The 12,246-nt window shown below is 38.8% G+C and overlaps 2 protein-coding genes across 3 annotated transcripts in view; one reads left to right on the top strand and one right to left on the bottom strand.

The window, feature by feature from the left end:
* Positions 1 to 2,446, bottom strand: part of LOC136828760 (cytosolic Fe-S cluster assembly factor NUBP2 homolog) — a 42,235-nt gene extending 39,789 nt beyond the window's left edge. Inside the window, exon 1 of the mRNA XM_067086976.1 lies at positions 2,298 to 2,446. Coding sequence (XP_066943077.1) covers positions 2,298 to 2,348 — 51 coding nt within the window. The 5' untranslated portion in view covers positions 2,349 to 2,446. The remainder of the gene's footprint in view (positions 1 to 2,297) is intronic.
* The window catches only part of DNApol-delta (DNA polymerase delta), a 55,749-nt gene that overhangs the window by 17,118 nt on the left and 26,385 nt on the right, over positions 1 to 12,246 (top strand). For both annotated transcript variants that reach the window (XM_067086971.1, XM_067086972.1), the window contains exons 5-7: positions 4,146 to 4,318; positions 5,079 to 5,344; positions 12,042 to 12,150. In XM_067086971.1, coding sequence (XP_066943072.1) covers positions 4,146 to 4,318; positions 5,079 to 5,344; positions 12,042 to 12,150 — 548 coding nt within the window. The remainder of the gene's footprint in view (positions 1 to 4,145; positions 4,319 to 5,078; positions 5,345 to 12,041; positions 12,151 to 12,246) is intronic.

The raw sequence follows: 12,246 nt of genomic DNA, 5'->3' as shown, positions 1-12,246 counted from the left end.
ACTTACGCAAGAGTATAACATTACTAACAATGCTTTTATCATTCTCTTTTACTTTTTCAACTAGAAGATGGGATAAAGAGATGCAGGAAAAGAAGTTGGTTAATTCTAATTTGGTCTCTCTTGCTGCCTGATTGCAGGGGCGTCATTTCATTTTTCCTTGTGGGGGTTGGACAAAGGTTTATTTGAGGCCCCCCTCCCTCTCCTGAAAAGGGAGGGGGGCGAGCAAAGCGAGCCTAACCAGCCGGGGGGTCCGGGGGCCGCTGCAAGGCCCCCTGAGAAAATTTTTTAGAAATATCAACAAAATAGGAGCAATGCGAATCCACTTAAGGAAATTTTAAGAATTTTTATTCCTTAAAAAATTCTGTACCTACATCAAATTTTGAGATAATAGATGAAGATGAAAAGTTAGTGGAAATTTCTAAACAAATCAAGTTGTAAACCACAGTATTGGTCCTAGAATATCTGCAATTTACATGTTACATTATATATAGCTCACTACCTACACAAGGGTCATTCAGGAAAACAAGAAAAGTTGATGTGAACAGGAAGATCTTAAGCTTGGGGAAAATGTGTAGAGGTAAAATGGTGCATAATTTTAACAAGGTTCCGCTAAGGAAATTTTAAAAGAAACATATGCTTCATGTACTTCAGATATTATCTACTGCATTAGTGGATACTGCCTTGATCTTAATTTTGCAAAATTATTAACCAGTATGTCATAGTTAAGATTTTTAACAAGCTCCTTTTCTGAGGCCATGAGAAGCAAGTCATTCAAGCGCTCATTTTTCATGGTAGTTCGTAGATACGTTTTAACTAAACTAAGCACTGAAAACAGTCATTCATTGCTGGCAGTAGTTACTGGAAGGGTGATGAGAATTTTAACAATTTTAAGAATTCCTGAGTAGGCACATTCTAATCATTTGAATAAAAGGACACTCCCTAGGCGTAGTACTTAATTAAAAATAAATTATATTAAAAAGTAACTGATGTAGATACTTGCCAAATGCCAATGAACCATAACTGTATAGCCTATAAATTGTCAATTGCTTTTAAAAGATACTTCAGTGTAGTACTAGGAAAGATTAAGATACAATTTTGATAACCATCATTATGGCCTATGTATGTTATGCAGTGACTACTGACTTGTCACGTAGACCGAAGGTGTTCCATCCCCGGAGCCATGAAAGGCCATGTATTTATTGCACTGTATTTATTGCATACAAATCCCAACTGTAATTATAGTTCTGCAAGATTCATGAAGTAAAACAATCAGGCACAAGGATAACAGCAATCATAGGGTAATTGGGTAAAAATTTTGGGTTGGAAAACTTTGAAGAAAGATTGATGAACAGTCAAATGTATATCGAACAATCATCTGATGACTGCTGCCTTTATAAATTTTTACAAGAATAACCTTTATAAATCAAACCTATTAGCCAGAAACAGTCATTATCCTATGTATCAACTGTCAGCACCTGAGTAATATAAATAGACTACAAAAAAAACCCTAAATAGTTTCTGTTCATGAAATTTCATTATTCAGTACATGGTTTAAATTCACAATTAGTGTATTTCACAGTAAACACGAACTTTTCTTTCTTTCTTTGATTTATTCATTTATTTTTTCTTTTTAATAAGTGAGATCTTTTCTTTCTGTATTTCCCTTTACCTTCTCTTACTTCCTAATGAGCACCATATTCTTTGGAAGCTTGAATTTCAAGACAGTGGCCCCTGTGGGATTGGTCCATATGAATAGGGTTCATTCAGCTGAAAGCCCCCTTATGTGCAGGGTCAACAGACTATATATATATACAAGAGGGGTCCAAAGGGAAATCAGCCTACAGAGGCAAGTTGTATGACAAGGTGATAACTGAATAAGTATGAGGAAACAGAACACTGATACACCTAAATTCAGAAGCTGTCAGCAGAAAGCAGGAATGAATTTGCTCCTTGCTTAAACACTTAAAAGATCAGAAGATTCCACAACTGCACTGGGTAAACTATGTGACATTCTAGATGTAGCCAAGGTAAAACTCTTAGCAAACAAAAGTATTTAAACTTAGTACTGTACTAGAAAACAACACACTGTTTGCAGCAGCAGCCTGCCTAGTGTTGTGAGCAAAAACAGTTAGATCTGGCAAAAAAAAGTGTAGAGGATGTTCGTTATAATACATTTTCTGCATCAAACAAAATGAACTCAGTTTATGTTTATGCCACAAGTCAACATTAAGATTTTGCAAAATAAACTTGATTGATGCTACAACTCAGTCTAAGAGTTTGAGATGAGATGAGCTTACCTGTATAGATGAGATTACTATCTCCATGGATGGTAATGTTTTTCTTTTCATCAGTAATTAGTATTTGGGACATGGTGGGTACTTAAAGGTTTAGCATTGAGGACGTGGTGAGTACTTAAAGGCCTGATATTCATTTAAGAATGAATATGTTAAAGCACTCCTCTCACAGTAGGCGAAGATAAGATAGGACAGAAAAATTGATATGGTATGACATATGCACTTCACATGCTGATTTCTTGTCATTGGATAAAAGAATAAAAACAACTGATAAGAAGCCTTGGTCCAGTTTGCAACCTCCTCCCCCAAATATGTTGGTTGTTAAATATAAAAATCATTAATACTTTATATCAGATTTTCCCTTTACACAGTCAAGCATGTAATGGGTTCTCTCCAGTGCCCTTGTACATAAAAGCTAAAGTTCCATAAGGCCTAGGATTTCTTCTATGTCCTTTTTCTTATCTGGAGAGACAAATGAAAAATAACAATGGAGAACAGTAATAGTTTAAAATGATAAACAGGCTCTAATTTGCTGTCTATGGTAATGTCAGAAAAGCATTCATGCATGGAACTCCATGCAAATCTTTAAGTTAACAACTGACATACTGTATTCGCTGAATATATACAGGCAGTCCCCGGTTATCGGCAGGGGTTCCGTTTTGATGGTGAGATTATAACCGAAAATCGGCGATTTTCGGCGCTTTTTTGGAGAGTTTTCGTGCTTATCAGCACCAATTTTCGGTTATCGACGCCTCTTTTAGGTATGTATTGGCCCCAATACCCAATTATCGGCGCTGATAAGTGGAAATCAGCGATTTTCAGCGCTGAAAATTGCCGATTTTCGTCGCTAGACAAGCACCGTAAAACTGGATCGCCGTTAACCAGGGACTGCCTGTAGTTGTTAACGAACAACACATATCCAGATGTTGTCAAAAAAAACTGAAAATAAGAAAATTGATAAATTTCACAACTCAGTGACAACAAAGAAAGAAGAGAGCTTGATTATCTACTATTGCCTACATCATGGGTTTGTGTAAGAGGCCTAATGCTTCGGCGTACGAGTGATCATTAACTGAGGCATAGCCCAGGAGAGTGCAAGAAGAGTAGAAACACATCTGTAATTGCTGCAACCATTATTGTCGTTTATGTATATCATGTCTTTTTCTCCACGTAGGCAGTGTATTCTTCTTAAGCCTGCTCTGTGACCTCATGGCTTTGTATGCCCTTTTTATGCAAATCCTTGCTCATGTTGATTGATGATGATAAAGTTGTTGCCATTGCTGTTGTTATTATTATTAGTGTGTTCATAGTGTTAAAAATGATGTAATATCAGGATCAAGACAGCAAGTCTCAACCCTAGGGAAGTTATGTATTGTCCCTCAGCTAAAACCAAGATACCCTCATTGCATCTTATTATACTGTACATAGAATATTATCTCCCCTGCAAGAAGTATCTCGTCCAAACTTCTAGAGACCCTTTGAGGTAACTAAATTGGAAGTTTTAAATTCTGGATGGTTATTGTTATACTAGCAGATTACCTTATGTTCTTGAAGTGATCTTTTTTATTTTAGTAAATTTTTATTTTAAATTAGCTTTGAAATTTTGTTAGATCATAACCATAATTTTTCATTTGTGCAGTTAGACATGGAATGATTTCTCTATACTATCATGTGCACTCTCCACCCAGATCTAGGTAGGTCTTCCATTAACATCTCACTAGCAAAAGTAAATGCTTTAGGTACTCTTCTGCAAGTATGAATAGGATGAGGAATTACAGAAAAATCATTTGGCACATAGGCCCTTTTGTGTACTGTACTTATATTTTCCTAATTTTTGGTCTTATTTCTCAGGCAGTCCAGTCGCTGGGATGCCAGGTCAGCAGATCGGCCGAGTACCCGTAATGAGGATGTTTGGTGTGAATGATGCAGGGAACACCATTTGTTGTCATGTCCATGGGTTCTCACCTTACTTTTATGTTACCTGTCCTGTGACATTTAAAGAATCTCACTTACCTATATTTAAGGTGAGTACATTATTTATAGTAGTGTGTTCCTTTGTGCCTTCCTTGCCCTTTGAAAATCCCTTATATATGTTTCAGTGCTGCAAGTTTTAGTAATTCAGGGTGGTAATTGATTTACTATTTTTTTACATACTCTTGTGTATATATTTGGTGATTTTAGGATAGGCATCCATTTCAGTGTTCTACATCTCTCAAGGTCATCAGCATGAGATCTATATGTGAGGTTTAGCTGTGAAAGAGTTTTATAAGATAAGGACATTTCCTCTTGTTTTAATTAATAAAAAGGGAAAATGTGGCTTTATATGTATCTAAGGGACTCATTTGAAGATTGGCTTTAAATTTTGTGTAATTACATAGTTCTGATACTTTCTTAATTTTCTGTCTATAATTTAGCTATGCAAATATTTTTTTTATGTAAACCAAATTGATATGTTGTTTAGCAACCAGAAATAAGCTGTACCACTGGTGAATGAATTGTCTTATTCCACAATTGTGTTACTCTTTGCAAAGTTGAACTTCTTAGAGAAAACATGCTCTCATTTGCAGCTATTCATAAGTGACATTGTCTATAAATGAGATGTTTGATGTGCTATAAAGACTTCATGAAGTTATTTTAGTAGTTTGAATGTTATTTAAAGGTATTTAAAAACTGCTCTTTAGAAGGTTTGTATAGCAATCATTGCATGATTTAGGTAATTCTTAAACTGTGTTAATCTTGTTGTGTATACTGATTGTAACAGATAATTTCAACTTTTCATTTCAGAGAACATTAAATGAAGTTGTGTTCAGTGATATGAAATCCAACAAGGACAGGATTACAGAAGCTGTTTTGGCAGTTGACATGGTAATGAAAGAAAGCATCTATGGGTACCATGGTAACAAGCAAGTACCCTTTTTGAAGATAACCTTAGCACTACCAAGGCTGATAGCTGCTGCTAAACGTTTACTTGGGGAAGGCAAGGTGTCTGTGGATGGTGTTGGAATGCCAGTTTATGAAGCTTATGAGTCTAACATTGATTTCGAGATCAGGTAAGATTTCTTGAGTGTTTCTTGTTTTCTTGTATGGGTATATAGTAATTGCATTTGGTGTCTGTTACTGTGTTCTTAAATGGAATGCAAATAGTAATAATCTACTTGAGCTTTTACTGCTGGTGATTTAAAATTATATTTTAAAGGTAAGTTCCTCTCTAGTTGAGTGACAGGCAAGATGGAGTGAATGGAAGGGGTCTTGAACACTTGAAATTTCTTGTCCTCTAGTCTAAATGTTGTAATATATTTTCTTTGTACAAATAGAACGGGTTTTTCCACCTTCACTAGATACCTTCCTGTAAATTTGTGTTTAAAATGCATTTAATTTTGGACCATCATAAAGGAAACAATATAAAAACTGCAGTTTTCACGTAAATAACATATGGCAGTTCAAAGTACTTTTAATCCACCCACCCCTTTAGCCTGTATCAACAGTTTTCATACCCAAATACAGTGGAGTTACCTGTATTTCATATAGCTTATCAAACAAAACATAAATTTATTAAAAAGTAGGTCAAGTTTTGTAAAGGAAAAAATAAATGAGAATAATTAGAAATATTCTGTACTAGCACTGATTTGTGTCTAATTTAGGTTTTGTGATTTATGAGAGAAATTTTCATGAAGTTCACAACACTGAATACACGAATACAATCATACAGCCATTTATACACTTCAGATATCACAAGGCAAATACTCAGAATTCACTTGAAGGTTCATGAGTTATCCAGTAATCTTAAGTTCTTAAGAAATGGTTCAGCATGATATCAAAATAGATTTGGATACTTGAGATTATCCTCACTATGATTGCTTGGTACTAATAGGTGCCCAAATGATGTGATGTGACAAATCATAGAAATATTTGGTGAACGATTTAGCATCTTTCATAGGAGCTAAACACTGCTGAGTAGACCAAGTAGAGGAAAAAGTAGATAATAATGCACACATATATAGAGCAAAAATATCTGAGAAATGGTCCTGCAAATATTCCTTAATATAATGAAAACATTGAAAAAAAATTACAAATAGATATACTGTTTATGATAAAAAAAAAAAAAATACATCTTTCAGATGAACTAGTTTTGGTAACCAAAATATTCAGTGGGTTTTTTTTTTTTTTTTTTTGTGTATGTGTAAAATGCTTGTTTCTGACGTTTTCATCCTTATTTATTTTGCTTATTTTCTACTTTGGAGTACTGAAAGCTTATACTGTGTTTGCAATAATTTTGATGTCCAAATTGTAGATTAATGTTTCAGTAAGGAACATACAGTGTAATCTAGCATTTTGCAATGCAGCTTGGGTATGTTATTACACACAGTGATTTTGTAATTTGCATTTCAAGTCTGGATGCAGCACTCTGAAATTCAGCTAAAATTAGATTTAGGAAGCCTTGTGGTAAACAGTATATACAGAGGTCTCGCATTGCAGATTCTTTTGATAACACCCGGGCAGATGTGAACAGCCATGTAGTTTCGAGGCTGTTGGAGGATGGGGATAGTAGCCATCCATCGGGCCATCAATCCAGGTCTCATTCACCCAGAGGGGTTTGTGGTTCCTCTTCAGTGGGTCATGACCAAAGGAGCGTGGGTAGGCTTGGTCGTAATTCGTCTCCGGAGCAGTTGGATGTGAGGAATGTACAGCGTTCATCCGTCATGCGAGAAAGGTTCTTCGGTTTCCAGAGCGGTTCTTTGGGATCTTCCTGTTCCTCCACTTCAGGAGTTTCTTTCTTCTTATGCAGAGGTTGTAGATCTGATTCATCAGTTCGTTATTCTTTCTAAGAGGACTGAAACTCCTTCCATGATAGCTCCTACAGGTACCGAAGCCCTTTAGGTCCTAAGAAGGATGTTAAGACTTCTTTTAAGTTGCCATGCTCCAGTCATGCAGATTCAGCCCTTTGTCATGTGAATTCAACGATCTTGGGTCGGGATAACTTGTTACGATCGAACAGATCTTTCAAGTTTCTCCCAGTCCCTCTACTTCGCCATAGGATATATTATACAACACCTGTTGTTTCGCTACTGAGTAGACAGATCAATTCAGATGTACATTTACGGCCGGGGCCTAACTTTGGATCAGGTTAGGGCAGAGTGTCCCTCCCTAACGTGTCAAGAAGTGGCTGCATTGGAGTTGACAGCGTCTTCAATCTTCCAGACAGCATCTTGGTTAGATTTATGGTCGGCAGCACTGGCCAAAATTACCTCATCTGCTTCTGCAAGGAGTTCGGTGGATGCGACAGCTTTTCTCAGATTGCTCCAGTCTGGTTCAAAGGCCATCTCATACTTAACCAATCGAGTGCTGATGCCTGGGCCAATATTCTGTTGATGAGAAGGGACGTGGGCCTAGCCAAGGTAGCCCAGTCAGTGGATACTGACTCCTTATCGTCACTTAGGAATGGTGATATTTTTGGAGTCTCAATTGCTGCTGGAATGGTGATTGATAAATGTCGGTCTGATACAAACAACAGACAAGTACAGCAGGCAGTAAGTGAATATGCTGCTACTCGACCTAATATTGGAAGATAGACACAACAGCATACACCGAAGAAGATAGTGAGACCTGCTCCTATACCTAAGCCTCCTCAATTGACCTCTTCACTGAAGAAAACTATGCTACAACGGCCCTTTCAGAGCCGTGCTACAAGAGGGAGGGGAAATACGGGCAGAGGTACGAGATGATAGAGTGGGCGCCTCTCCCAACTTGTTGCCACCAGTGGGGAGATGCCTGGTGAGCCACTGGGGTATGTGGTAGAGATAAGGGACAGAGCCGTGGGTAGTAGATGTCCTTCGGGTAGGTTACCTACTCCCAGTCAACTTTACTCCTTTCAGATTGACCTCTCCTGCACCTCTCTTACGATCCAGGATCTCAGAAACACCTAGTACTGAAAGAGGAAGTGAAGAAGATGATGGAGAAGGGAGCAGTAGAGCAAGTAGAGCGTCCTTTGCCAGGGTTCTATAGCAGAGTCTTTGCGGTCCCAAAGGCCAGTGGCAATTAGAGGACAGTCATAGATCTGTCAACATTGAACCTGTTTGTCAGGAAGACAAAGTTCAGAATGGAGACTCCACAAATAGTCTTAGCAGCAGTCAGGGACAGCGACACTATGCTGACTATAGACTTGAAGGATGCATATTTCCAGATTCCAATCCATCCTTCCTCCTGGAAGTTTCTTCGCTTCAATCTTAGGGAAAAGGTGTTTCAATTCAAGGTGTCAACGTGGGCTCATTCTTAGGGGATCAGACTTCTAAGGTACCACGATGACTGGCTGGTCTTAGCAAGTTCCAGAGAAACGCTGATTCAAGACAGGGATCGACTACTTTGCCACAGCTTAGGCATTGTAGTAAATTTAGAAAAGTCGAATCTAATCCCTAATCAGAGGATTCTTTACCCAGGAATGGTGATAGACTCAGTAACATCAAGAGTTTTTCTGTCAGAGCAGAGGATTGAGAAGTTCAGGACAATAGCTCTTGCCTTTCTGTCAGAACAAACACAACCAGTGAAACAGTGGCAGGTTGCTCTGGGCTTGTTGATTTCTCTGGAGAAGCTGGTTCCTCACGGCTGTCTACATCTATGGTCATTACAATGGAGACTGAAGGAATTTTGGTCTCCAGCAAGAGATTCCCCTCACATGCAAGTCCCATTGTCATCAGAAGTGAGAAGCAACCTGCTGTGGTGGTTGGATGACAACAATCTAACATTGGGGATACCTCTTCATTCACCCTCCGGAACTTCTACTGTTCTCAGACGCTTCTTCCGAAGATTGGGTGGGCTCATCTAGAAGAACTCTTGACCTCCGGAGAGTGGAGTCAGCAGGCTGCACATCAATGTGCTGAAGTTGAAGGCAGCATTTTTAGCACTTCAGCAGTTGCAAGAGAGGGTGATGAGGCACTCTGTTGTCTTGATGTCAGACAACACAACGGTAGTAGCTTATGTGAAGAAACAGGGCCTGGTGTCTTGCCAACTTCACCTAATATATAACAGTCCAGTTACATCAGTGGGCCATAAACAACCCAGTGGATCTAATGGCCAGATACATTCTAGGCAAAAGGAATGTAGTGGCCAACAAACTAAATGGGCAGAGAGATTCTGGGAACAGAATGGTCTCTGCATCAGGAGATTGCAGACAGGCTATTTCGCATATTGGGGAGGCCAAAGATAGATCTCTTCGCTACAAGATTCAAAAGGAAGCTAGAGGTCAATTGTTCAGTAGTCCCAGACACATTTGCAGTGGCAGAGGATGCCCTTCAACATCCATGGGACAACCTGGATTTGTATGCTTTCCCTCTGTTTTGCCTGATTTGTCATGTCCTGAACAGAGTGATGAGATTGCAGAATCTCTAGATGACTCTGATAGCTCCTTTATGGCCTCAGCCAGAATGGTTTCTGGATCTACCTTTTGTGCTGTCAAAGGTTCCGAGAGATATATTGGCCTGACACTATCTACTTTGTCAACCTCATGTGGAGAGGTATCATCACTCGATAGCGTTCCTATCTCTCACGGATGAAGACTATCAAGTGTCTCTTGTGAGCGAGAGGCTTTTCTCGAAAAATAGCGTCTCAGATGTCAGGTTATCTCAGAAAGTCCTCGACGTCCGTGTACCAGATAGCTGATTTCCTAGTCTCTCTAAGAACAGAAAACTTCTTTCTGTGTCTGTCATCAAGGGCTACAGAGCTGCTTTGGCTTTAATTCTACGTATAAAGGATGTGGATATAACTACATCTTGGGAGATATCTATGCTGATTAACAGCTTTGAGCAGTCCTGTTCTCCCTGAGAGCTCAAGTCCCCTAGTTGGGATTTGACTCTTGTATTGACTAGCCTTACTCGAGCCCCCTATGAACCATTGTAGCAAGCTTCGGATAGACATTTGACCCTGAAAGCAGTCTTTTGCTAGCGTTAGTGTCATCAAAAAGGGTAGGCGAGTTACATGGCCTGTCTTATGATATCAAATATACCAGGGGTTGGAGGTCAGCAGTTTTTGAATTTGTCCTGGAATTCATTGCTAAGACTCAAAATCCCTCAAAATCCCTCAATTCATGATGACAGATTCTTCTTCTTTTTTATACCTTCTTTGGGAGACTTTGTTTACAATGACCCTGACGAAATGTTGCTGTCCTGTCAGAACACTGCCTGCTTATCTGAAAAGGACTCTACATCAGACTGGGATGTTGAAGGCTTTTTGTTATCACAGGCCGAGTCAAGAAAGGAGTGTCCAAGAATACAATCTCGTTCTGGCTACGAGAAACGATCATGAATGCATATTCATTATTATCAGTTGCTTCAGCCAATATCGTACATGCAAGAGCACATGACGTTAGAGGGCTCAGTTCCTTTTTAGAATTCAAATAGAATTTATCTGTTCCTAGAATTTTGAATGCTGGTTCATGGCGTCACCAAACCACTTTCACTTCCTTCTACCTGAAGGATATTGCCCATAGATCCTTGGACACTTTTTCGTTGGGTCTGGTATTGGCCGCTCAACAAGTTGTGTAGCTCATCCAGTGCCCCTAGTGGGACAGTTTGATTTTTCCATCATGAGCTGGAACGGACATGATACAGGTGAGTACAGTGGCAATGCTGTTAGAGTAATCATTAATGAATAAAGTTACTTTTCAGTAGCAGAACATTCCTCTCTTTAGCAAGGAGAGAGAGGGATGATAACAAGCTAAGATAGGTGGCTGCATTGGTTTGTTATTTGAACAGTAGCTCTTCATCTTCCGCTTATGTAATGAACTTTGGCAGTGTATTGAAACCCAGAAGTCTGAACCTAAGTTATACACATATTTAAGGTTCAGAGGTTTAGATCTTTCTTAGATTTCTCTTATACAGGAAGAATGACCAGGTGTGGCAAATCTCCAATCGGTTAATGGTACCTACCTCCCACCAAGAGTAAGTCTATCCTAATGTTAAGACCCCAGGTTTGTTCCATGTATGAACAAATCACAAATTTTTAAAATAATTTGTATTTTTCAAAACTAACAGACCTGCAGTCTTAACATTTAAGGCCCTTCTCTAACCACTCCTCTGCCAGTTTAACCTGGGTTGGAAGAATAACCGAGATGTCACGAGTCCCAGCTTGGGTCGGTGGCTGTCCTACCTAACTCGGACAGAGGACAGATGCCACCAGTTCTTTGCATATGCAATTGTATTGAATTTTTTCACCGGTTCCAGCTGGCGCTAGAAGATTCATGTTAGTGTTAAGACCGCTGGTTTGTTAGTTATGAAAAATACAAATTATTTTTGAAATTTGTCATTTTACTGTATTTTTCTTCATAAACTGAAGGGGGAGGGAAAGGTGGTGAGTACCATTGCCTGGTTGCCTGCTAATTAGGAAGAAATCAAAGAGTAGCAGTGAAAGAGAACGGCAGAAAGCAATGAAACATGAATCTAAAGGCTGTGTAAAGAGCCTTTAGAATTACCTAGTGTTGACTGCGCAAGCTAACTAGACATCATTCTTCACATTTTATGCGTTAGTTATGGCTTGATAGTATTCCTAGCCTCATAGTTATTGTTATTTTTATTGATGTTAATAGTAATAATGTTGCCTGAAGTAGTTTTGTAATTGAAGAAATTATTTATGAAGATTCAAATTTTGAACAAGTCATCATTGTGATCTGTCTCTTTCGTTCCATTTTAAGTATGGAATGTTTTGAGACTCGGCTGCAAATATTTTCTTTGTTTCTGATGCATAGTTTTCAAATTTCAGGTTCATGACAGATACTCATTTGGTGGGATGCTCCTGGGTAGAACTACCTCCAGGTACTTGGGCTATTAGGTCACCCAGTAAGGATTTAGACACACGCTGCCAGATGGAGGTAAGGAACCAGTTTTCCAAGTTTCAAGCTTGAACGAAGCTGTCATTGTCTCTTTTGTCAATTAATGAAGTGTTAGGAAGCTAGTTAGCATTTGTA

The sequence above is a fragment of the Macrobrachium rosenbergii genome, chromosome 43 (assembly GCF_040412425.1).
Source record: "Macrobrachium rosenbergii isolate ZJJX-2024 chromosome 43, ASM4041242v1, whole genome shotgun sequence".
NCBI classification, from domain to species: Eukaryota; Metazoa; Arthropoda; class Malacostraca; order Decapoda; family Palaemonidae; genus Macrobrachium; species Macrobrachium rosenbergii.
Note: the sequence above shows the minus strand (reverse complement) of the source record. Positions and strands in the feature narration are given on the sequence as shown.